At 37.1% G+C, this 27,859-nt stretch overlaps 1 protein-coding gene across 3 annotated transcripts in view; it reads right to left on the minus strand.

Annotated features, from left to right (window-relative positions):
• SSH2 (slingshot protein phosphatase 2) overlaps positions 1-27,859 on the minus strand; it is a 265,214-nt gene that overhangs the window by 138,484 nt on the left and 98,871 nt on the right. For all 3 annotated transcript variants that reach the window (XM_063113271.1, XM_063113269.1, XM_063113274.1), the window contains one exon: positions 9,554-9,597. In XM_063113271.1, coding sequence (XP_062969341.1) covers positions 9,554-9,597 — 44 coding nt within the window. The remainder of the gene's footprint in view (positions 1-9,553; positions 9,598-27,859) is intronic.

A 27,859-nucleotide genomic window follows, 5' to 3' on the forward strand; every position in this document is an offset into this window, starting at 1 on the left:
TTCTCAACAGACACTAGCAAACAGAATACAATAGCACATTTAAAAGATCATTTGCTATGATCAAGTGGGATTTATCCCAGGAATGCAAGGATGGTTTAACATATGCAAGTCAATAACTACATTAACAGAAAGAAAGACAAAAACCATATGATCATTTCAACTGATGTATAAACAGCATTTGACAAAATTCAATATTCCTTCATGATAAAAATTTTTAACGAGTTCACTATTAAAGGTATGTATCTCAATACAAAAAAGGCCATATTTGACAAACCCACAGCTAACATATTGAATGGGGAAAAGCAGAAAGCTTTCTTTCTTATATCAGGAATAAGAGAAGGATGTCCACTTTCACTACTTCTATTCAACATAGTACTGAAGTTCTAGCCAGAGCAATTTGACCAGAGAAAGAAATAAAAGGCATCCAAATTGGAAAGGAGGAAGTCAAACTGTCCCTCTTTGCAGATAACAGGATCTTACATGTGGGAAACACTAAAAACTCTACCAAAAAACCATTAGAACTAATAAACAAATTCAGTAAAGTTGCAGAATAAAAAATCAACATACAAAAGTCAGTAGCATTTCTATATACTAATAGTGAATTATCTAAAAAGAAATCAATAAAACAATTCCTTTTACAATTAAAAAAAATTAGATAACTAGGAATAAACTTAACTAAGGATGTGAAAGACCTCTACAATGAAAACTATAAAACTCTGAAGAAAGAAATTGAAGAGGACACAAATAAAATGAAAAGATATCCCAAGTTCATGGATTAGAACAATTAATATTATTAAAATAGCTATTATACCCAAAGTGATCTATAGATTTAATGCAATTTCTATCAAAATACTAATGAAATAGGAAATAGGAAAAAACAATCCTAAAATTCATATGGAACCAAAAAAGACCCTGAATAGCCAAAGCAATCCTGCGAAAAACAAAAACAAAAACAAACAAACAACAAAAAAAACAAAGCTGGAGGCATCATACTACCTGACTTCAAATTGTACTACAAAACGATAGTAACCATAACTGCATTGTACTAGCATAAAAACAGACACATAGACCAATGGAACAGAATAGAGGGCCCCCAAATAAGTTCATACATCTACAGCCAACTGATCTTTGACAAAGGTGCCAAGGATACATATTGAGGGAAAGACACTCTCTTCATTAAACGGTGCTGGGAAAACTTGATACACACATGCAGAGAATGAGACTAGACTCCTACCTCTTACCATGTACAAAAATCAATTAAAAATGGATTAAAGACTTAAATGAAAGACTGAAACTATGAAATTACTAGAAGAAAACATAGGGGAAACGATACAAAACTTGGGGCTTGACAAGAATTTTTAAAATAAGACTTGAAAAGCACAAGCAATAAAAGCAAAAATAGACAAGTGGGATTACATTAGACTAAAAAGCTTTAATGAGAATGAAGTGACAGCCTACAAAATGGGAAAAATATTTGCCATCTATACATCTGACAAGGGGTTAATATCAAGATTATATAAGGAACTTAAACAAATCAACCTAAAAATCAAATAACCCAATTAAGAAATGGGCAGAGGATCTTAACAGACATTTCTCAAAAGAAGACATACAAATGGCCAACAGACATATGAAAAAATACTCAACATCATTAATCATCAGAAAAATGCAAATCAGAACAATAATGAGATACCACCTCACTCCAGTTGGAGTGGCTATTATAAAAAAGACAAAAGAAAATAAGAGTTGGCAAAGATGTGAAGAAAAGGGAACACTTGCACACTGTTGGTGGGAGTATAAAAAAATATAACTACCATATGATCCAGCAATCCCACTACTGGGTGTATACCTAAAGGAAATGAAGTCAGTATGTCAAAGAGATGTCTGCACTCCCATGTTTATTGCAGCACAATTTACAACAGCCAAAATATGGAATCAACTGAAGTGGTCCAACAACGGATGGATGGATAAAAAATATGTGGTATATATACACGATGGAATACTATTCGGCCATAAAATCCTGTCATTTGCAGCAACGTGGATGGACTTGGAAATCACTATGTTACGTGAAGCCAGAAAGACAAATACCACATGATCTCACTTATATGTGGAATCTAAAAAAAAAGTTGATATTATAGACACAAATAGTAGAACAGTGGTTACCAAACAGAGGAAATGGGAAGGGAAAACAGGGAGAGATTGGCCAATGGATACAAAATTACAATTAAATAGGAGGAATAAGTTCTGGTATTCTATTGCACAGTAGAATAACTATGGTTAATAGTTAAATTTTATACATTACATAGTAGCTAAAGGAGAGGCTTTTAAATGTTTTCACCAAAAATAAATGATAAATGCATGAGGTAATGGTTACATTAACTACCCTGATATATATGTGTATATATATCATAACACCAGATTGTTCCCATAAGCATGTACAATTAAAATGTGTCGATTAAAATAAATAAATAAACAAACAAACAAAAAATAATCCCATTAATTCATCAAAACCCAGCAATTCCAAGATGTTTTCTGAAACTCCTCAGGCCCACACTGCGCTCTCTCTCCCCTCTCTGCTGCAAATTTTGTTTTTATTGCTATGTGTTAAGCCCCTTGGGGAGAAGACCAAGTTTTCAAAGGTGAAGAGTTTTTACAGCAGATGGTGAGTAACTCTTTATGTCCATGAAAAACTAGAGAGGAAAAAGCTAGGCTTACAAACAGGAGGGAGTTTTGGCTGAATATAAAAATAACTTCATCTTAAGAGTAATTAAAAAATAAAAACTTGTAACACATTACAAGTATTGCTTGAGTTGAAAGGAAAAATGTAAAAATTGTCCTGAATGACTTAAGCATTTCTTTTGTGTTTACAAAAAAAAGGGGGGGCAATTACCCCCAAATCTTTGAAACTATATTATTGTACAATACTATAAATTGCTGACCCTGAAGACAATTTTTCTAAAAGTCATTCCTTACTTTATACAATTTTTAGCTTGGGGTTGGTATACATAGAAATGGAAGAATTCTATTATAATTAAAATATTTTCTAAATTAAGACTTCAAAGTACTTTATTTTCTACGGTAACTACTCATCTTAAAAAAGGTGTCTTGAGATTACAAAGATTTATTTCAGTGGCATATTTCCTTTGTTCATTTTTGTTTATTTATCTTATAATTTTATTAGGTTGACCCATACGAGATGGCTGTTTATAGGGCAAAATGGTTGAATACTGGCATTTTATATAGTTTAGTTTTATTTATTTATTTTAACTTACACATTGTAATTGTTCATACTTATGGGGTATAATCTGATATATATATATACACACACACACACATATATATTTTATTTTATTTTATTTTGGTAGCTGGCCTATAAGGGGATCTGAACCCTTGACTTTGGTGCTATCAGCACTGTGCTCTAACCAACTGAGCCAACTGGCCAGATGAAAAGTGATATTTTGATACATACATATGTTGTGTAATAGTCAGGTCAGGGTAGTTAAAGTATCAAAGAGTTCATGCATTTATCATGTCTTTGTGGTGAAAATATTCAAAAGCCTCTCTTCTAGCTATTATGTAATATACAAAACTTAGGTGTTAACCATAGTCATATATAGTTTAGTTTTATTTTATTTTCAATTTTATTTACATTTATTTTTGTGGGGTACATGTGTTGTTTCAATACATGCATATACTGCACAAGGATTCACTTATGGTAGATAGCATAGTTTTGTTCCCATCAGTTCACCCCTCATCTTCCCCCCCAACTCTCCCAGTCTCTGGTAACCATTATTCTACACTCTACTTTTTTTTTCTTTAATACATACAAAGATTAACATCCTTATTGCAAAAAGAACTCTTAAAAATGAATCAGAAAAATCTAAGCAGAAACTTGGTGAAGGACAGATGCAGATAAGTCATATACCCCAAAGAAACACACATAGTTAATAAGTACATTCTCAGATCTGGGTTGGGGTGGAGGTAGGGACTGGCTCAGTCCCCACTCAGGACCCTGGGCATTGGCTTGGCTCCCTAGCTTGCCTGCATGCGGGGGGGCAGGGGAGGCTAAGACTCACAGCCCCTGTCTCAGGACCTTCCTCCAACCCATGGAGCAACAGCTGGCTCTGTCTCTTGCCTGGATATGCTGGTTTAGTTTTATAGTTTTCTTCCTGGCTGTTTCCCAGTCAGCAAAGTGAGTCATCATGCAAGAAGGAAAGCCATGAGTTCATAAATATGCAAAAGAAGTACTGGCATTGAATTTCATCAATTTATCTTTTCACCAAAAAGTTAATAATATACAACCTGATTTTCTGTAATCATGTTATCTTCTTATGTCTATTGTCTGAGAAAGACAAAATATTGCCAGAATTTAAATATCACAAAAAGGGGCTAATGTGGCGTGAATGCATTGTTTATTTCTTAATTGTGGTAAAGTACACATAACATAAAATTTGCCATCTTAAGTGTTTTAAGTGTACAGTTCAGTGGCATTAAGTACATTCACACTGTTGTGCAGCCATCACCACCATCCATTTCCAGAACTGTTTTCATCTTCCAGAACTGAAACTGCATACCCATTCAACAACGACTTTCCACCCCCACCCCTCACCCACAACCTCTGATAACCATTATTCTACTTTCTGTCTCTATGAATTTGATTACTCTAGGTACTTCAAGTAAGCAGGATCATATAGTAGTAGTCTTTTTGTGATTAGCTTATTTTATTCAGCATAATGTGCTCATGGCTTATCCATGTTGTAGCATGTCAGAATTTCCTTCCCCTTTTAATGCTCAATAATATTCCACTGTATGTATATATTAAATTTTGTTTACCCATTTATCTTTCAGTGGATACTTGGGTTACTTCCACCTTTTGGCTGTTGTGAATAATGTTGCTACACATACAGGTGCATGAATTTCTTGAGATCCCACTTTCAATTCTTTTGGGTATATACCCAGAAGTGAAATTGCTGATTCATATGGTAATTCTATTTTTTAATTTTTTGAGGCACCACAACAGTGCACAAGGATTCCAATTTCTCGACATCCTCGCTAAAGCTTATTATTTTTTGTTTTTTTGGGTAGTGGCCATCTAATGGGTAAGAGGTAGTATTTCATTGTGGTTTTGATTTGCATCTCCCTAGTGATTAATGATGTTGAGCACCTTTTCATGTGCTTATTGGTCATCTGTATATCTTTGGAGAAATATCTATTCGAGTTATTTGTCTATTTTTTAATTGGGTGTATCTGTGAGGGTGTTTCTAGATGAGATTAACCTTTGAATCAGTAGACTGAGTAAAGATGATTGCCCTCCCCAATGTGGGTGGGCCTCATTCAATCTGTTAAAGGCTTGAATAAAACAAAAGGCTGAGTAAGGGAGAATTTGCTCTCTTTGCCTGACTGTCTTTGAGCAGGGACATTGGTCTTCTGCTTTCAGACTCATACTGGAACTCACACCACTGGCTTTCCTGGTTCTTAGGCCTTCAGACTTGGACTGGAACTATATCATCAGCTCTCCTGGGTCTCCAGCCTGCGATCTTGGGACTTCTCCGTCTCCATAATCATGTGAGTCATTTTCTTATAATCTCTTTCTCTCTCTCTGTGTCTCACACCCCACACACCCACACCCTTCCTACTGATTCTGTTTCTCTGGAGAACCCTAAATAATATGAATTTTGGTACTAAGATGGGGTTCTGCTGTAACAAATACCTAAAAATGTTAAAGCTTCTTTGGAAATGGGTAATGGGTAGAGAGCCTGGAAGAGTCATGAGGTGCATACTAGAAAAAGCCAAGATTGTCATAAGGGATGGTTAAAGGCAATTCTGGTGAGGGCTCAGAAAGAACAGAGGAGAGCTATCTCTCCTTTATGTCCATCTTCTTAGAGAATACCTAAATAATCATGAACAGAATATTGGTAGAAATATAGATGGAAAGCCTATTCTGATGAGAACTTAGACAGAAATATGGAACATGTTACTGGACAATGGAGAAAAGGTGATCCTGTTACATAAACTGGCAAAGAACTTGAGTGAATTGCTTTCGTATTCTAGTGTTTTGTGGAAGGTAGAATTTGTGAGTGATGTAATTGGATATTTAGCTAAGGAGATTTCTAAACAAAGTGTTGAAGGAGTGGCTCAGTTACTTCTGACTGCTCATAATAAAATGCAAGAAGAGAGAAAAATTGAAGAAGAAATTGTTGAACAGAAGAGAACCAGAACTTAAAAATTTAGAAAATTCTCAGCCTGTCCATATTGCAAAAAATGAGAAAGCTTGTTTGGAAGAGAACACCAACAGTGTGGCTGACTGATCATTTGGTAAAGAGGTTAGTGTGGGTGTGAACCACAGATCTAATCAGCAGTCTCAACAGAAGCCAGAATATGGATGGGATTATGCAAGCAGAAACACTGCCAGCTGGGAGTAAAGGAAGCAGAGAAAATGGGATGGAATGAAGGAAGGTTGCAAACAGGCATTATTCTCCAAGAAAAAGGGAAGAAGGACCCCCACAAAGGCAATTCAGAGAACATCAAGGCTACTACTCCCATCTACTGCTATTCCCATGCCTAGAATGCATCAGCGGAGATCGGGGAGCAAGGCTGCCTCCACCTCAGTTTCAAAAGATGGGGCCACTGACCAGCAGAGCTGTGTTGGCAGGGCCCTTGCAGAGAGCCATGTGGGTGGCACTCTGCTGAGCCAATGGGAAAGGACCAACCTACAGAGCAGTGGGGATGATGCTGCCACTCCAGTGGGTCTGGAGGGTAAGCATCAAACCAAAGAGGATTATTCTCAAGTCTTAAGATGTAATAGAATTTGCCTTGCTAAGTTTTGGACTCACTTGGGACCCATCACTCCTACCTTCCTTCTGATTTCTCCCTTTTGAAATGGGAATGCCTATCCTGTGACTACACTACCACTGTAGTTTGGAAGCATAACTTACCTGGTTTCACAGGTTCATGGCTAGAGAGAAATTTTGGCTCAGAATGAATCATACCTGGTCTTACCCATATCTGATTTAGATAATATTTAGGTGAAACTTTGGATTTCAGACTTTAGAATTGATGCTGGAACGTGTTAAGACTTTTGGGGGTGTTGAGATGGAATAAATGTATTTTGCATGTGAGAAAGAAAGAAATTTGGGGGGCCTGGGGCAAAATGTACTTAATGTTTGGGCTCCCCCACCAATTTCATATGTTAAAGCCCTAACTCCCAATGTGATGGTATTTGAAGATGGGGCCTTTGGGGAGGTAATTACGGTTAGATGAGTTGATGAGGGTAGGTTCCCCACGATGGGATTAGTGTCCTTATAAGAACAGGAAGAGACCAGAGCTCGCTCTCTCTCTACCATGTGAAGACACTGAGAGAAGGTGGCTATCTACAAGCTAGGAAGTGGGGCCTTAGCAGGAACCAAATCTGCTGGCACCCTTACCTTAGACTTCCCAGCCTCCAGAACTATGAGAAATAAATGTCTGTTTAAGCCACCCAGTCTAGGTATTTTGTTACAGCAACCGAGCTAACTAATGTTGTCTTTTTACTGCTTAGTTGCAGGAGTTATTTACATATTCTAGATATAAACCCCTTGTCAGCCATACAGTGTGCAAATATTTTCTCTTATTCCAGGGGTTGCCTTTTCACTCTGTTGATTTTATCCTTTGATGCATGGAAGTTTTAAATTTTGATGTAGTCTAATTTATCTATTTTTGTTGCTGCTGTTGTTGCTTGTGAACATTGGTTCTTAAAGGCACCATAGTTTGGACTAATTATATTGAAAGATTACTTTCAATTTATGGCTTTCCCAATAAATGGCATTAGGTTAAAATAAGAGATTATTAATGCAATGTTTTTCTTTTTAAATTATTATTATTACCTGGAACTGGTCTTTTAATGATATGCTGTTTATTATTCAATTCCATACAAAAATCACATTTGAACCCACATACTGACAAGATGAGTTCAGGCATGCTCAATGAAAAGACTCAGTCCTGGTTTATTCTTTGGTAAGTGATGGAGAATGCTAGAACAATCTTTAACAGCCAAACATAAAAAATCAATCTCTTACACAATCATCTATCTATAAAGGGCATTCAACTGGCAGGTAAGAGAAGTTTCTTTGCTTTGAGTCAGACTAATTTAGAAATAGCCTGGCAAACATAGTGAATGTAAGAAATTACAAAAGACTAGCAAATTTTGATTTTTTAAAAATAGGTGCTATTAGGTTTTTCTTCATTTGTTATTTCTGTAAGTGATCCTTTTCTCGTCAATAGAAGAAGCCTTCAAAACCCTCTGTTGGTCAAATTAACAAATTATCACCACCAACCATAAAAAGAGGTCTTTATGATTATTAATGTCTTAGCAATTCAGTGTTGTGAGTAAGAGAATAGCCTTTCATTGCCTCTCATTATGCAACTTTTTTGGAACAATTATTATTTCAGTGGATGCCAAGTCAATATGTAAAGCTTGAAATAAACCCATAGATCTTTAAATTTGACCTACTAGAAAATTTAACAATCCTTTGGAACCCACTTTTCATTCTGATGGGAATAAGGTTATGATACCTCTTGTAGGCATTTAGCTAAAATTTCTTCTGGGTTTCTAATTCTTAGCCCCATGCAAAAGAATGACACTTCACTGTCAGATCTTCCCTAAGAGACAGTGAGAAATTAAGCTTTAAGCCAAAAATTTATATGATAACCAAGACAGGAAAAATATTTTCAATAACCTCAGTTACTGATGAAAAGAAACTATTTTTATATTAAGTTGTAGTTTATAAGAAGAAGGTATATATCAACAAACACCTGCTAATGAATCATTAACGAAGCATTCTCTTTAGCCAGTTTCTTCACAATGAGCATGCTTATTGTGTCCTTTCTCTGTATTATCCAGTATGGCTCATTTGATTGAGTTGAGAGGACACATGTTTGGTAATATTTAAATGACCATCTAGAACTTACCAGGACTGTTTCTTATGTGATAGAGTTGCTTTAAAGAACATTTAAAGGAGATAAAAGAAATGTTATTTTATACTTCCAGGATTTCTCTCATAATTCTTTCCTTTTAATGGCAGTGGGTATTGGTACCCTTAATAATAACATGCCTGTTACTCTATAAGAGGGAAAAAAAGTTTCATTGTATTTTAAAGGATTGGGTAGGTTATTCAGTAAAGTCTTTGTACAAAAACAAAGTTGAAATATTTACCAATCTGTTAAGAATTGTCAAAATCTATCGAAATAAATGACAAACATAAGTACAAAACTGAACACTGAAATGTTATTCAATTGGTATTTTCCTAAAAGTTAAGAAAAACTTGCTTCTTTATTATCCAAGATCATTCCTTGGAGACTTGGGTAAAAACAGCCAAAATTGGCCTTTCTGCATGTTTTTAAAGCAATCTACCATTTTAAATCTTTCTGAGTTAGTAACTGGATTCTTAAAGCAATCTCATTTTTAAGAGAACAGTGAAACATCTTAGAAAACCAGAATAAGCTAATCTGACAAGACTGAAAAAGAATTAGAGAAAAAACAGTTACTATAAAAATACTAGGATATAATGAACAAACATACCTCCTGGGCTGTGACCGGCATTCCTCCTCCCCACTGTCTGCCTCCTGTATAGACAGAAAATGAAAAGAAAAAAAAAATTAACACATGAGGTCTCATATTGTAATATCACCAATGCAGTTTTACTAAGCTTTACATTTGGGAATATCTCATTCATGTTGTGCACTTGAACTAAATTCTCTTCATAAAAAGTGACTTCAACCAACTCAGAAGGTTGATATCAATAGAACTTATTTTCAGAGGAAAATTCAACAACAGTCTACAAACAAATTTCATTGATAAAAAAGGGCTACTCATTAAAAAACTTACCTCTGAAAATTAACTGAACATGTTATGTTACTATTTTGCTATTTCAATTTCAAAATTAGTGGGCATTCTATCACCAACATATCTCTCATCAAGATTATTGATTCTGATCCCCAAAGAACAACCACAACAATGAGCACCACTTCACAGTGTGCTCATGATCAAATCACCATCATTGTTAACATAATGGCTATCACTTATTGGGTACGTACAATGTGCTAGGCACTGTGCTCAACACTCAACACTGTGCTCATTACTCAACAGTGTGCTCAGAGTACATTATCCTACTTATTCTTAATAAACTCATAAAGTTGATGACACCAGATTTTTCATTGATTCTAATACACACATAATATTGAATAAATCAGTGCAATAAAAAGCATTAAATCACAGCTCAATCTCAATATTTTTTCTTAGTGGCACATAAAATAATAGAGAGTTTTACAACTTATGGTAACTTAGACTCAATGAATATTTTACAGATGAAGAAACTGAAATTTACAATAGAGAAATAAGTTATCCAAGGAAACTCAAGTGGTAAAGCTGGAATTAAAACAAATAAAATACTGGTTCTCATTGAAAAAGTATATCATTTTACCTATCTCTGGCCCATGTTAGGAATTAGTATACATTACAATATTACACAGATCTTCACTCATAAGTTCCCACTTATGGGAACAGAGAGAAACAGAGAATATTGACATGAAGGAAAAGTGAGAAAAGATGACAGAATTAATGATACTGAGAGGCTAACTTTTTCTTTAAATTTGCTCCCTGACATTTTGTATTTGTTCTCCCACCTCTTTTGACCTATCTGGCAAACAGAGAAGTAGAAAGAAAAAAATAATCTCAAACATATGTATTGTCTGCCAATGAGCCACCTACATTTTCCAGTTTATGGAGCCATGAGCCACTACCTGTACATCATTCTGTCTATATTCCTAGGCAGCCAGGGTGAGCTCTATAACTTTTATTCCATGTTATTTTCCTTATTGATTTCAAGCATGTCTATTATTTTCCACAAAGGCAGAACACCACAAAGATTCTACTTCCAGAGGGAGTACAGGTAGAAAGAGTATACTCTGCATATAGGAGAGGTTTTAGGTTCAGAAGGTATGCCCCTTACAGACTGAAGAAAAAAGTCGTTAAAATTAAAAAGAACTGACTGTCTCTAGAATCCAGAGCCAGAACCTGGAAAGTTTGCAAAAATGAAAATGAAGAGACTCGGATAAGTAAATGTAAATGTTAGAATTTGGTGCCCAAAGAAACTGTAATAAATGGAAATAATTTCCTGGAATGTCGTTTAGCAAATAATGCTTCATTACAGTTATTACGTGTATTACTTGATTAATATATATCTCAAATGCTGATGTAGTCTTCTCACATTATCTTTTAATCATATGATAGAGTATTATATAATGAAGAATATAGTTAACATATATGTAAGTTATGAGGTACAATAATAAAATGAACACCTGTGAACACCATTCCACCTAAGAGATGGAATACTACCAATAACTTTGCATCTACCTGTGTGCTTATTTCCTTTCTCCCATTCCTAACCTCCTCCCATGATGTGACTATGATCCTGAAGTTTATGATTTCTTTGCTTTCACCCCATTTTATTATAAAACATGTAAAACAGAAAAGTAGGAAGACCTTATAGTGAACCTGTATAACCACCATCTGGATTCTACCACTAATATTTTCTATACTTGCTTTATCACATATCTAGTCATCTTTCTGTCCATCCATCAATCCATCTTGTTTTTCAGATGCATTTCAATGTAAGTTACTGATATCAGTACACTTGCCCTTAAATGATATAATTAATTATAATTCATTATTTCTTTATAGTATTTTCTTTAAGGTAAAATTTATATAAAATGAAATGTACAAATCTTAAGTGCACCTTCCAATGAATTTTGACAAATGCTGTAAAGAAATGGAACATTTCTATAACCTCAGAAAATTTTCTCGGCCCCTTCCAAGTCAATACATGGCACCACCCACACTCAGAGGCAATCCTGTTGTGATTTTTTTTCACCACAATATTTTCCATCAAAAATTAATACATAGCATATAATTCCACTTTTGTTATTTCACTGTTTATTAAGTGGGATCATACAGCAGGTACTCTTTGTGTGAGGCTTTTTTCACTCAGCATAATTTTTCTGAGATTCATCCATATTGTTAAATATTCTTGTTTGTTGATTTTATTTTATTTTTAAAAGATGATCAGTAAGGGGATCTCAACCCCTGACCTGGTGTTGTCAGCACCATGTTCTCCCAAGAGAGCCAACTGGCCATCCCCACATAGGGATCTGAACCTGTGGCCCTGGTGCTATCAGCACCACACTCTCCCAAGTGAGCCATGGGCCAGCCCTTAAACATTGTTGTTTAAACATTAAACAGTAGTTCATTCCTTTTTATTGCTATGTATTCCATAATATGCATATATTACAATTTGTGTATTCATTTTCCTATTGATAGATACATCTGGGATGTTTGAGTTTTTATCTATTACAAATAAAGCCATTATATAAACATTCTTTTTTTGGTTTTTTGGTGGACATTTGTTTTTCTCTTGGTTCACAGGGTAGATGCATGTATAGTTTTATAGGAAGATGCCAGGCCTTTTTCCAAAGTGCTTACACCACTTTACACTGTCAACAATGTATGAGAAGTGCAACTGATGCATAATTAGCATTTTTTTCCTTCTATGGTTATTATTTTCCTAACCTTTGCTTACCCTCTAGTCACAAAGATATTCTACTGTATTTTTTTATAAAAGTTTTATGGTTTTAAACCACATAAAGCCTATGATCCATCTTGAGTTAATATTTGTATACAGTATGAAGTAGGGATAGAGGTTCATTTTTTTCCACATGGATATCCAGTTTTCAAACACCATTTGTTAAAAAGACTTTCCTTTTCCCATTGGAATATTTTGCTCATTTGTATAAAATCAAATGACATCTGGTGCCCTAGGGTGACAATAGCTAATAATATTGTATTGTATATTTCAAGATAGCCAGAAAAGAGAATCTTGAAGGTTATAACTACAAAGGAACAATAAATGTTTAAGTGATAGATATGCTAACTATTCTGATTAGATCATTATACAATATATGCATGTATTGAAACAACAAATTGTTTCCATAAACACGTACAATGAAAAAAACCAACGAAACAAAAAAATCAAATGGCAGTATAAGTGAGGATCTACTTCTGGGCTCTCTGTTCTTTTCCTTTGATCTATCTGTCAATCCTTACACCAGTACCATTGATTGCTATAGTTTATAGCAAGTTTTGAAGGAAATATAAATCCTCTAACTTCATTTTTTTTTTCAAGATTGCGTTATCTCTAGTAAGACTTTTTGTCTTGAAATGCGCTTTATCTGATATTAATACAAGGGTACTTTAAAAAGTTCATGGAAGAATTCGTATTATCTTTCAATTCTATTTTTCCATGAACTTTTTGAAGTACCTTCGTATAGCCACTCCAGGCTTGTGCTCATTGTTTGCAGGTATATTTTTCAATCTCTTTTTATTTTAAAGAATGTCCCTTATAGACAAGATATAGTTGGATCTTACTTTATTTTATCCATTGTGACAATCTTTGTCTTTTGTTGTGTTTACATTAACATTTAATGTAATTATTGATATAGCTGGATTTAAATGTACCCTGGGGCCGGCCCCGTGGCTCACTTGGGAGAGTGTGGCACTGGTAGCGCTGAGGCCGTGGGTTTGGATTCTATACAGGGATGGTCAGTGTGCTCACTGGCTGAGCATGTTGCAGACAGCACCAAGCCAAGGGTTACGATCCCCTTACCAGTCAAAAAATAAATAAATAAATGTACCCTGTTATTATTTATTTTCTGTTTGTCCCCTATATTTTTATTCTTGTTCTCCTTTTCTGTCTTCTATTTTATTATTTAAATATTTTTTAGAATTTCATTTTTATTTAGCTATTGGTTCTACCTCTTTGCATTATTTTTCACTCTCTTATTTAAAAAGATTACATATGCCTGTGTTCTTAAACAATATATTACTTAGTTTTGATTGTTTGGGGCTTAAATATTGTGTTATACTGTATGTAGTCTTCACAACAGGCTTTTTAAAAATAAAATATTAAATTAACAAGATTCACCCACTTTTTCATACAGCTATAGTTCACTTATTTTTACTGGGTCAAAGATTCCATTTTGTGAATATATCAAAGTTTGTCCATTCTACTTAGATAGACTAGATTGTTTCCAGTTTTTGGTGATATAAACAATGCTACTATCAACATTCTTATACACATCTTTTAATCTACATGCAAAAGAGCCAACAGGATATATACCTATGAGTGAAATTGTAGGGTTATAGAGTAAAGGTTTGATTTTATAAGACAGTGCCAAATTATTTTCCAAAGTGGTTGTGCTGAGTTACACTCCCAACAGGAAGAAGTGAGAGTTTCAGTTGATCTAAATCCTAGCCAACACTTAGAATCATCAAATGCCTTAAGTTTTTGCCAGTCTAGTGTTGTATCTTATTATGGCCTTTATTTGCTTTGCCTTGAAGATTAACTAATGAGTTGACCATTCTTTCATATATTTATGGTCTATTACTAATTTCATACCCCTATTCCTCAATCCTAAAACGAGCACATCAAAAGAAGGACAATTCAAATTATTTTCAGCTCTTTGGTGGTTATTTCCTACCTATGAGAATTATGATGAAAGTATGTGGAAAACTAAATATCAAAAATACCCTTGATGCTTCCTTACAGGACACAAACTGCCAAAAGCAGTTATGTACAGGGCCGAACTAATATTTATTAAGCATCGTTATGTGCCAGATACTTTATATGTTTTTTAATGTGCACCACAATCATATAGGGTTTGCTTAAGATCACAAAGCCAATAAATGGTGGAGTCATAATTGAAATCAGGTCTATTTTTCCACTATAACCAGCTGACTCTAAACTAAGAATCTGACTTTAATACCTATGTCCCAATATGGGGGGTAGAAGGAAACTAAAAAAACCCAATAACACATACCTTATTTCATGACTTACAATAAAATAATATCCTTTTGCACCTTTCCTCTATGACTTCTATACTTTGAAGTAGTGCTGGAGTAGAAAATTCCTTTGGCACAAAAAAAAGCAAATCAGAGAAGTCTTTTCTAACTCAAGACCCCCAATTATCTTTTTTCTTTCTTAACATTTCAGTAGTCAGACAAATGAATGATTTGTTTCCCCTCCTGTTTACAGTTTTACTTGGAAAAGAAACTTTTTGGAAAAACTCAGTATATCAAGGCATTATAGGCATTAGGGTAAAACAGATTTAAAAGGAATGAATAAAACATTCGATTATGATATTTCAGCAGAATTCACTGCCAGAAATGCAAAGATACAACACTACTTATTCAGTAAGAGTAACTATCAGTTATCTTGAATAGTGACATTCAAATGGTAGCTGAAGGTACAATTCTTACCATTCTATTCCAACAAGTACAGACACCAGATATAACCACCTACCTTGTCAAGTAACTTCACATGTTGTTATTAAAAAATGCCAAATAGTCAACCTGTTCAGAACATTAGAAATTACTAGGAGAAAAATGCAGTGACAGTTTTTATTTCTTAGTGAATAGAATAATTTCTGATATGTAAGGAGATCTAATTAATTAAATGGCAAATACATATTTGTTAGCTTTTTTCATAGTCTAATTTCCACAGCCCTATTGTTAAATATCTTTTATTTAAAGAGGATAGTTACTTTTTAATGTTCTTAAGAAAAATTTGACCTAGAAACAATTAAGTATTAATCAAAAGATGAATGCATTCTTACTAATCTGCTTAATACCTGAAATAAAAGTAGGTCACTAAGTAAAAGATGTTTGGAAAAAACGTAAGCACCCAAGTCATATTTGCTGAGAAGTAGGCTAGTAGGGGGTGTAGGGTGAGGGGTCAGAGAGAAGTGCTGCCAGCCTTGGAAAACCCTAGGCTAGTGTTAAGCAATACTTTCCTAAATCTTATCATTCAAGATTCTTTACACTTTCCCTATGCTCCAATCTAAGGAGACTCACTTATCATTCTCCAAAGACACCTAATGACTTGTTTTGTTCATGCTGTTGTATCAACCTCGAAGGCCCCTCTCTTCCCTCCTATTCTTTCCCAGCCTTCAAAGCTGGTTTCAAATGCCAGTGGTTCATGACATTTCTTTTATCACCTGAGTGATGCTCTCTGTCTCCCTCCAAACCTGACAGTTACTTTGCATCTTTCTTGTGGCACTAGCCTGTTTTGCTTCTGGGTTACAAATGGGTACTTGTTTTACCTTCCATCATCAGAGTATATTCTCCTTAAGGGGAGGAACCATGCTTCATTTCCCTCTACATCTTACTGTTTAGTACAATGCCCTATGCATAGATGGAACTCAATAAAGAGTTGAATGAATAAGTGATCATAGCAGCTAACTAATGCCATGTGAATACTTGGAGCTATCTGTGCATTTTCAGCTAGTAAGGACTTTATACCAGTCACATTTTGGCCTTAGCAGGTTAAAAGAATGATTTTTATTGCTCAGGAGGTGGTCTGTGACTAAGATCTGGAAGTAATAACTTATGCTTTCTCTTTGGTTAAACAGACAGAATTATTCATTTGCTCTCACTTATATATTTATTTATTCATTCAACATTCATTGACTACCTATTATGTTTTAGGTACTAGGCACCAGGGATTAAAGTAAGCAAAACCATCCTTATCCTTGGATAGTTCACATTGTAGTGGGGGAGACAGTTCCATAAAACAGAAATTATAATATGTCATTTAGGCCCGAGCAGAAGGATGTATAAAATGCTACAGAAGCAACAGAGGAAGAAGTGACTAACTGTGAGGTTGGGAAGTGCTTCACAGAAATTAATTTTTAGGCTGGGCTTGAACTAGTGAGCTTTCATAGTATGGAAGATAAGAGTAATTCAGGCAGAAGGGCTGGAAAAAGGAGGAGAAAAAGGCAGAGGACTGAGAAAAAGTCTGATAAGTTTGGGAAAGAATAAACAGCCGAGGGACTGCTGGAGCAAAGGTACAGGTATTGGGGGTTAAGGCTATGAAGTAATATTGCTATTATGAGTCTGTAATGATAGGAATTCTAAGATAACAGTCCCATGGTCAGGAAAGATGGTTGTGGATTATCCAATAACTGGATATCAGATTATCCACCAGTCATTTTTGCCCTTGGAAAAAATCTAATAATGGTGTCTATCAGACAGGAAAAAGGAATCTAGTAGTCTTTTCTAAGAGGGGATGTTAGCTTTGAAACTGGAAGAGATAATGCAGTACTTCTGGCTTTTAAAAGAATCATATATAAAATACACAGGCTTGAGGAGGAAGTAAAGGCAATATTCCTATCACTTGGCTACTTGTGAGAGAAGGCTTATATCTTCTAGAAACAGAGACAAAGATGACGGGGATGAAACCAGCAGTTTGGGTTATCCACTGCTTTGTAACAAATCACTGCTTCATTCAGGTGGTATTTAGCCAGCAAATCGGCTCTTATGAAATGTCCAAGCAGCTTCACTCATGTCTGATGTCTTAGCCTGGATGGTTGGAAAGCTGAGCTCAACTGGAAATGTCAACTGGAGTGCCTAAATGTGATCTCTAACATGGCTTGGACCACCTCAAAGCAAGATGGCCCAGGGCTCCAAAAGGAAAGTCCTCCTGAAGGCTAGTTCAGAGCTGGCATAGTGTCATCTCTGCCATACTCCATTGTATTGAAGAAGGCCAGCCCAGATTCAAGGGGAGAGGAATTAGATTCCACCTCTCAGTGGGAGAAATAGCAAAGAATTTGCAGCCATCTTTAATCAACCTACCAACCCTGGTGACTAGCTAGTTGAATATGTAGGCAAAATGAACAGGACAGAAAAAAGGTAGTTACGATTTTTTTTTTTTTTTTTTTTAAAAGATGACCGGCAAGGGGATCTTAACCCTTGACTTGGTGTTGTCAGCACCACACTCAGCCAGTGAGCGAACCGGCCATCCGTATATGGGATCCGAACCCGGGGCCTTGGTGTTATCAGCACCGCACTCTCCCGAGTGAGCCACGGGCCGGCCCGGTAGTTACGATTTTTAATGAAGTAATTCTTCTAAGGCTAGAGCCACAGAGATATCCAGGAGGGTAAAAGAGCTGACTCTCAAGTCAGTGTAAGGTGGACTGAAGGCCATAGGGACAATTTTGTAGGCTAATGTCTATAAGGAAGTGTTCTCCTCTTTTTGGAGGCTAAGGAAGAAAAAGGACCTGGAAGTGTGGCATTACAGACACACAGCATCTTCCAGGACCAGAGTGAATAACCAGGGCACTCATGCCACCCAGGAAGATGGTTTAGAAGAGGCTCAGAGCCTATCAAATCAGCAGTCCCAATATAATCTGACTCTGTTTTAAAGTCAAGATACATTATATTGGCTGGGATCAAAAACCAAAACAGATACCCAACCTAATGATTTTATAGAGATATAACATGCATTAAAATAAAAATAAGGAAACCAGAGTATCATGCAATTCTTACAATTGAAATCAAAGTCCCACCATGCTCCCATTATGACAGGGTTTAAGAAATCCTAAGTAAACAAACTTTCTTGCCTGAAATTTCAAGAAATAGATAACCTCTGTGAGACACCCACTGTTTCTCAAGTGTTTTTCCTTTCGACTCCCTTAAAATACAAATATGTATAAATCACAGTTGGGATGGTCAATGAGCTACCTCCTTAGTGATAAGAAAGACAATTTGATTAGAATTTTGCTGAAATAGCTTTAATTTTTAAGAAAAAGTCCTTGGTCAACAGCTTATTTAAGAGTCATCATAGTCTATTCAATGCCCAATAGCTCTGGGTGTGGAGCTGTCACTGGATGTCTTTTGTCTATAATTCTTATTCCACTTTAAAAAATTATTTAATGTGTGCAACTTAACTCACCCACTTGTGATAATTTCAGAGTTGTTATACTGTTTTTTCTATCACCAGAGATCCAACTCCTTGGTTTTAAAAGGCAACAAGTCTTATTATGTTCTGAATCTGTCATATCTGACAGGCACGCAACATGGAAACTTCACAAGTCACTGGCTCTTACCTCTGGCTCCCTTTCAGAACATTTTTAGTAACAAAAATCTCCAGGCCTTATACCCATAGATTCTTATTCTTTAGCTCAGCTCTGAGGTGGAACCAATGGTGTGCTGGAGCTGGCTAAATTGTTAGATTTTTAGAAACTTTGTGAGACTCACATTGGTAGCTTGAAATTGGCCATGGAGGGAGTGTTCATTAGCAAAACCAGCAAATGCTGCAAATCAGCCCCTGCTTAGAGAACAGGGTTTTAAACTTTTACCAGCACACCACAAGGTGTGGGGCCCAAGAATCTGTACATTTAAAAAGCTCATAGACAATTGATAAGCAGTTAAGATGGAAAACCTTTGTCTTAAAAGTTTGGAAAAACATCAAAAAAGCCAGGGTACACATAGCTTCTACCCCCACAAGGTAATTGTGCTAGGTATCAAGGAGTTTAATGTGATCTTGGAAACTCAGCTCTCCAGAAAGATCTATTATTTCCCTTCCTAGACTGTAAGCTCTGTAAGGGCCGGACTATGTTTGCACAGTGCCAGGCATATTCAGTATATATAGAAATACTCATATAATATATATACACACACACACTCAGTATAGATGCTCAGAAGACACTAGATGAATTAATAAATAAAGTACAAAGTATCATATCTAGTAAGTGGCAAAACTAGGAATAAACTTTAGGCTAATTTCACTATATCATATATGTCATCTCCATTAAATTATTAGTCATATACTTGGTTTGTCAATCCAAGATGAGTGCTTAAACACAGGGCAGAGAGCAGCAAACAGCACCCATCATAAGATAATAAGAAGACTACTTTTGTGCCACTCTCCTGTTCTCCAAAATGGAAAGTCTTTTCATGACTATTCTCTCATTTGATTCACGCTGGGATGAATGCCATGTAGATATGATTAGAGACCTATTTTTCAGCTGATGAAACTGCCTCATGGAAGTGAGATAGTTTGCTCAAAGTAAATTAAGCAGAGTCAGGATTCTGTCTGGAAAGGTTGAATATACCTGCCAGAACAAGCTGCAACTCTTGCATTAAAGAAATGCTTCAGGTGCACTGATAGGGGCATGATCCGTGCACCTGGCCTGCCTTTGCATTATCTTCTTGTCCAGATTCTGCTCCCTTCTACTCAAGTGAAATTCCAGATCCCACTCTCTGAATACCCCACACTTGGTCCATTTCCTTCATTGTAGCCTGAGCTCTCAATATTGACATATGGTCTTATATTCAGCCAGGACATAGTACTAATTGCTAAATATTAGAGCCCCTCTGAATGTTTCATGATCCAGTGACAATCAGGCACAGCAGAGGGCTTCCAGGGCTTGCTCCTGCCTATTCTGACTGGTTGATGGCTGTGCCATACTGGTTGTTAAATATTTTGATTATCTCCTCCTCAACTGAGCCACTTTTATAACACTAAGAGTTATAAACTTTGATTTAAAACTCTTAACTCTGATCTTAGCTTTACCCTGGGGATAGTGCTTGGATGCCCCCTTTGCCTGTATCAACTGTTTTCTTGTTTGTCTATCCCACTAGTTTCACCCCAGTTGCTTAGCCTGGCTTCTGGTTTTAGCACCAGTTTTCTGCTACCCATGATTACCATGCCTCCACAAAGAATTTAAACTATAAAAGGCACTGGTAACATCAGGTGGAAACTAAATAAAATCTTTCTATTATGTTTCTTTTAATATTAGACACTGTAATTGTTTATGAATATAAAGGATTAGATTAGGACTAACCAAGGCTTCAAACTGAAACATTATTTCAGAAATAAGGCCGAAGAACACATAAAACAGGGTAATGAAGCAACACTGATTACTTACCAAATATTCCTAAACTAACAGCATGATTTTCTCAAATTTTCTGAAATCATTTTCAAACTAGGGAATAGAGAAATATATCTTATGACTCTGACCAAAAAGAAATTAGAATATTTAAGATGTAGGTGTACTTCTTAAACAATTTTCATTAGGGGGAAATGAATTGCTACTATACATTGGATATCTTTGAACAGCAAATAAACATACTCATCGAGCGCTGCTAGAGTCCATAAGGGGCACAGAAAAGTGAGACAGTACCATACTCGAGTAGTTCACCTACCTGAAGAGATAAGGTTGTTATATTAGAAAAGTTGATTTAAAAAACACAGTGTAAATGTATGGCACAGGAAATACACATCACAAGAACTCAGAAGAGAGCTATCACTTTGGGTACAGTGTTCACAGGAATAAGTGGACTTTGAGTCCAACCTTGAAAACCTTGAAGAAGCACAGAAAATGACAGGGCATTTGAGACATGAGAAAAAGGAAAGAATAGCAGAAATACACGTGACTGAGTGAGCTGAAACCCAGGGCTTGCCTTGAGGTAGGCTGCAAAGTTAAGCTGCAGGGGATAGGGCTCTGAACCTAGTCTTATGAGGAAGCCATGGAAGGTATTTATTGGCATATTAAAAAATGGAATAAAATTGTAAATATGTTTCTTTGGTGGCAATAAAAAATTCTTTAAGGAAACAGGGTCTAAAATTTGGAAGCCAATCAAGAAAAATTAAGTACTTTTTCCTAAAGCCAAAAGACACTAGTTACTTTAACCACAGATCTCCACTAGAGGGCAGAAACGTCAAAGCTTACACTGTGTTTGACTCGGAGAAAGCAATGCATGCACAGAAAATATTAAGAGAAAACATCATATGTCATTGTTCAAAGACCATTTCAGTGCCTTCAACCTTGGACAGAACCTTAAGCTAGCAGATCAGTCTTTCACAGAATATCTTTCTGTGATATAAAATGTTTCTTAATTGCAAAATGGACCAGTGGAAAAGTTATACTTTGGGAATCCGGCTCAGCTGGCCAGCATAAGTGGAATGCCAACAGCAGCACTCATCACTGGCTACCTTACCTCAATCTTCCCCACCCACCTCAGACAGATCCTAACCACCGCCCAAACCAACAGCTAACTAACTATGTGTATAAAATCTGGACCATGATTTCAATCTAGGTTCTCATTCTCCTTTTGGTTAACTGGGGAAGTGCTTAGTCTTGTTTTAAAGTCAGAAGTGAGGTAAGGCCAGCAGACAGAGGCTCTGATATGCGCATTTGCCTCAGCAATCTGAGGAGCTGTCATATGAGAGGCGGGGGGGAGTCTTCAGTTCTCACTAACTAGGACACAGCATGAATGCTAACATAATAACAAATAAAACAGTTGAGAATGCCACCGAATTTTTTAGAGGCTAAGGCTAGATTTTGCAAAGTACTATAAACTTTTTCTGCTTTGATCTTTTGCCGAATGTCTGTCATTAAAGGCGCAAGGGCAATCTTACTTAGTATGTTGACTTTCTGCCATTAGTTGGAAGTACTTTTCCTCCACTCTTGACCACATGCATTTTCTTCTTCTTACATCTTAGAAAATGACACCATTTAGTTTCAGATATTAGGTACTTAAATTGCAGGTGAATTTTGCCATACTGAAATTTTTGTAGTGTCTCCAACAAAACATACCATGTTGTCTTTTTGACTTTGCTATACTGTTTAGTCCCCCTTTTGCTTACCTGCTTCTTCTCATCCTTCAGATTGTAGCTTAGGTGTCCCCTTCTCCAGAGGCTTCCCTTGATGCCTCTGAGACTGGGTTCCATGCTCTTTCCAAGTGCAACCATAGCTCCTTCTAAAGTTCTCTAGTGTAGCAATTCTCACATTGCCTGTTTACTTGTTGGTCTCCATATTTTAGGCTTTAAGACAGGAACTGTGTTTTGATCACTGCTGAATACTCAGCATCCAGCAATGCTTAATAAATATTTGTTGGATGAATGACTAAAGTAAAAGGAAGGCCAAGTACTGTGGGATAGATTCCTCAGTATTATGGGTGCCCATTTTGAATAATGTTGTAGATTCAGTCTTCAAACATTATTTACTATACATGGCTTTAAATGCAAAAAGATTGTAATAATTCATCACACAAGAATTTTCATAGTCATAACCATCCTACATTTTCACACAGGCAATCATTTTAGAATTCTGATAGAAACATAGATGAATGGGGCGATGTTGTCAATAATAGTCATAAATTAGTGAACTAAATCATTGTCCTCTTCTTTTAGAAGTGGGTTCTATTTATTTTATTTTAGATAGTCATATCTAGCAATCTTTTTCTTTATAGCTTCTATTTTTCTTGCATATTTAAGTAAGTTTTCTAAAAATTAGTTTATTAATTTATCTGTAATTTATTGTGGTGTATGGTATAAGACAGAATTCTCTAACTTTATTTTTTCCCAAATAGTTAATTATTTCAGCACTATCTGGTTATTGACACATTTTTCCCCACTAACTTGAAATTCTGCCTTAATCATACACTAAATATTTTCATGTACTTGCATCTATTTCTGGGCTTTCTAGTCCGGTATGTTGGTCTATTTCTTTCTTGTACTAGCACCATAATTATTATTGGTTATAATAGTTTTCAAAATCTGACTGTGAAAAACTCATCTTTTAATTTTTAAAAGTGAGTGCCCAATTTCTCTCACTTATTCTTCCAAATGAACTTTAGAATGACTTTGTTAGGTTTCCTCCACTCTAGAAATGCCTTTAGAATTTTTACTGAATTGCATTAAATTTTAGAAATTAACTTAGGGAAAAATTATATCTTTTCAATACTGATTTTTCCCATTCAGGCACATAGACTGTCTCATCATTTATGTTAAGTTTTTTCTTTTGCTCTCAATATTGTAGTTTAAAAAAATTTCAGTCCTGTGATTTTTTACATGTATCCCTACATATTTCATTATTGTTGTTCTGCACTGGACTTTTTTTTTACATTACAAGGTGTCCTTACAGAAAGATTTGTATTATCTTTTATTTCTATTTTTCCACAAACATTCTAAGTACCCTTGTATATTTTGAACTGGTTATTGCTGGCAATATAAAAAGCTATTCATTTCTCTATATTTATTTTGATCGTAACTAGTTTATTAGTTTTTTAAAATAGGGCTGGCCAGCTAGCTGAGTTGGTTAGAGCATGGTGCTGATAACACCAAGGTCCAGGGTCTGATCCCTGTACTGGCAAGTCACCAAAAAAAAACGTTTTCAAAATAAATTCTTACAATTTTTTTTCATTTGTTAAGCATTACTCTCTTCAGAGAGTAAAAATGTAAAATAATTATTTATCAAAATAAGGTAAACAAGTGTTTTCACTCACAAATTAGAAATACTTACAAATGGAATGTGAAGTGAATAATTTAATGCAAGTTTCACAACCTAATTCTCTAAGGATTTGCATAATCTCAAGTATAAAATACATAGTTTTATTTTCCACTGAGACTGTTTTAATTTACATTTAGATGTATTTATGATTTTTTAAATTAAAAAAGGGAAATTACATATTTAATTGTTGTCAGGGAGGGAGTGGTAATACTTATCTCTACTAACCCTTGTAGAAAATAAAAGGGTTAAAAGACCCACTCACTGTAGCTGTGAGCTTTCTGAGGGCAGGGATTGTGTCTTATATTTATATGCTAATACCTGGCACATAGTACAAGTATTTTTTTCGAAATACAGGGTCTTTTAAACAACCAGCTCTCGGGGGAACAAGATCTCACTCAGACCCCCCTCCCCCAGGGAGAGCATTAATCCATTCATGAGGCATTTGCTCCCATGACTCAAACAGCTCCCAACACTGCCACATTGGGGATCAGATTTCCACATGAGTTTTGGCGGGGACATGTCCAAACTCTATCACCATTTAAGATAAAATAATGTGCAATACTGTCAAAGAATAATAAAAATGGGCGATTTGTATCAAGAGCTTTAGAATCGGTCAGGTTTTTGACCTTACAATTTCACATCTAGAAATGCATTCTAGTAAATAAAAAACCCAGAAGATATCCCCAAAAGTTTATGCAGACTATCCGTAATAGCAAACAAGTTGTAAGCCACCTTAATGTACAAGACAAAGGAATTTGAGTAAATTAAGAAATTGCCACATAATAGAATTTTATATTAAACCATTTGTTTATATTGTCTAAGTATATTTAAAATGAAAACATGATTAAAAAATAATGATTACTGGGGGGAAAAGCAGTTTTCCTCTGGTAATTATAATCCTCTGGTGGACTGTAAGTAATTACTTTCTTATTAATGATCATCTATATTTTCTAAACTTTCTACAATGATCATGTATTATAATCGGAAAACACTTTAAAAAATGTGGAGTAGGGACATGCAGAAAGTATACAAATTCTTAATAGATGTCTTCTGAGATGTTAGGCAGAATACACATATTATCTAACCAATGTTTAAAGAGACACATAATAAGTTGGAATATCATCAACAAGTGAAAGCTTCTGATGGCAGATGGCTACCTGAATAAATTACATTCTCTTTCCTCCTCCTTTATACAGCAGCTTCTAATCTGCTACAGCCATATGAACTCAAGTGCACAAACTTTTCTAAGCTATTCAATGTCTTTTTTCTCGAGAGCTCTGATTTTTAAACTGGGATACTAAGGCAGAGTCTTGCTTTAGAGTGGTAGGAATTATTGAAGCTGAAGGATGAATATAAAGCTTATTCCCACAGCATCAATTTTACTTGATGGGAGGTAATATTTTTATAGTAAAAGAAACAGAAATAAAATATTTGCAAAAAACTTAAAGTAAAACCAGTAGAATACAAATAATGTTATGGGCTCCCTTAAATTCTATATACCCAGACTGCCAGGGATTCCCTATTCATTCTCCTCTGCTGAGGAATTTCTGGTGAAAAGATGTGAGGAGCAACGCAGAGGGCTGCTGTATGTAACTTTAAAATTATGCCTGTGCCAAACATAGAGCAATTAAGATATGTTAAATGCCTGTGGGTATATGGTAGGTTAATAAATACAGGGAGATCAAGACTCCTGGGTCTAATTCCTTGATCTACCTCTACATCTGCAGGCATGTCACTTAACTTTATTGGGCTTCCATAACAAAAGACTGAAAAAGCAGATTCAGCACTTAAAAAACAAACAAGCAAACTTAAGGCCTCTAAGCCTACTTGAAATGAGACATAAAGATCCTAAGATGGCGGTGGCTGCGGCGGTTGGCGCGGAGCAGCTGAGGTGGAAAAGGCGGCCACTGGGCCTTAGGCAGCCGGGAAATTTGTGGACCTTCCTCTTGCCGTCTCTTAAGGGAGGACCGCTGCTGGTGGCTGGTTGTGGGGGCTGACCGCCACTTTGCCCTTGGCAGGAGAGGCTGCCTCGTTTACAGGCAACAGCTTTGAAGTATGGAGCAGGAAAAGAACTGTTTCTTAGCTGCAAAAGTGAGTCTCTAAACAGGGAACATGGCGCTGGGCCGCTGTTGACGCTGCCAGGATCCCGGAGGCCGGGGCTGCGCTGAAGGCGGCCAGCTGCCCTATTCAGGATTCGAGGTTTCAGGCTGGCATAAAAGAAGATTCCTGGGAGCGCCTGAGCCGCACTGCAGGACCGAGTGAGCAGACCGAGGTGGTGGTGGGTGGGGACAGCGACGGCGATGACGCAGAGGCAGAGAGGGAGCCGCCCGACCTGGCACAGCCCTGTGAGTGACCCCTGGCACGGCCCTGCTGGGGGGGCGGACGCCTGCCCGGCTTACGCCTGCCCCACCGGGCCACTCACCGGCCCCGGGGCTGCCTCCATTTTCTCAGGTGGTGGCAGCTCCGGCCCGGCTCGACCAAGCCTGTCCTCCTCGCCCAGCTTGGCTCCTCACGGAGCCTTCCCACTTGCTTGCCCTGGCGCGGGGCTTCCCGGGGCCTGCGGGACAGCCTCCATTCCCACTCCCTCTGCGGTTCTCGGGTGGGGCTGGTGGAGTAGGGCGTCCCCGGCCAACATTGGGAGGGCAAGGAAGTACGGGCTGGGCCGACTGTCACTCCACCGCACCCTGGGCTCCGGCCCTGGTAAACTTCTTGTTACCGGGAGGCAGATACCATCTCTGCGGCCACCAGTTCAGAAAAACGCCTAACCGATTTCTGGTTAGGAATAGTGTGGTCGGATAGTTCCCGAGTTCACTTGAACCTGCCGGAGAGCTGACTGCGGGCGGGCACCGGACTCGGTCAGCGCCGGGGGGATTCAAAGGTGAACCGTGTGCTGTGGGCTTCTCCCCCAAGGAGCTCACGCTCTGGTGTGGGAGATAAGACAAGTACACAAATAACCGCGATACCAGGAGGAAGGTGATAAGTCCCGAGAAAGATCTACACAGTGCTACAAAGGCACCCAGAGTGACCGGTCGTCTGCACCTAGCAGAAACCTGGTAGACTTCCTGGGCGAGGCGGTGCCAAGCAGGGTTTTGAAGGCCCAGCTGATAGACGAGGGTTGCAGAAGACACGTCCCAGCCCAGCCCAGTGTGCACAGAGCGGGGAGACGTCCGGCTAGGGAGGCAGAGACTCAACAGAAACCACACACCCTGTGGGGCCACCACTGTGTGATCCAGCAGCCCGGGCCAGAGCGCACGAAACAGGGAGAAGTCCTGCATGGGAAATGGAAGCTCAGCAGAGACCACACACCCTGCGGTACCAACCTGTGATCCAGCAGCCCAGCAGAGTCCAAGCTGACCAGAGAGGTGGCTCCCTGGAGAGGCCCAAGACCCGAGGCAACCACACACACAAGGCACTAGAGGCCAACTGAGCAGTCACGGAGGTAGCCATACCAAATTGGCAACCACAGCAACATCTTAGTAGTCAAGAGTCTCAAACCGGTGGACTGTGAAACCCCCTGCCACAATGAATAAACATAAAAAAAAAAAGATACCAGAAATACAAAAAATCAAGAAAGTACACCACCAAAAGTTAATAAATCTCAAACTCTAGATCCTATAGAACAAGAGGCCCTTGAAATGACTGACAAGGAATTTCGAGTGATAATTCTGAGGAAACTGAATGAGATACAAGAAAACTCAGC

Source organism: Cynocephalus volans, chromosome 10, assembly GCF_027409185.1.
Source record: "Cynocephalus volans isolate mCynVol1 chromosome 10, mCynVol1.pri, whole genome shotgun sequence".
In the NCBI taxonomy this organism is placed as follows: domain Eukaryota; kingdom Metazoa; phylum Chordata; class Mammalia; order Dermoptera; family Cynocephalidae; genus Cynocephalus; species Cynocephalus volans.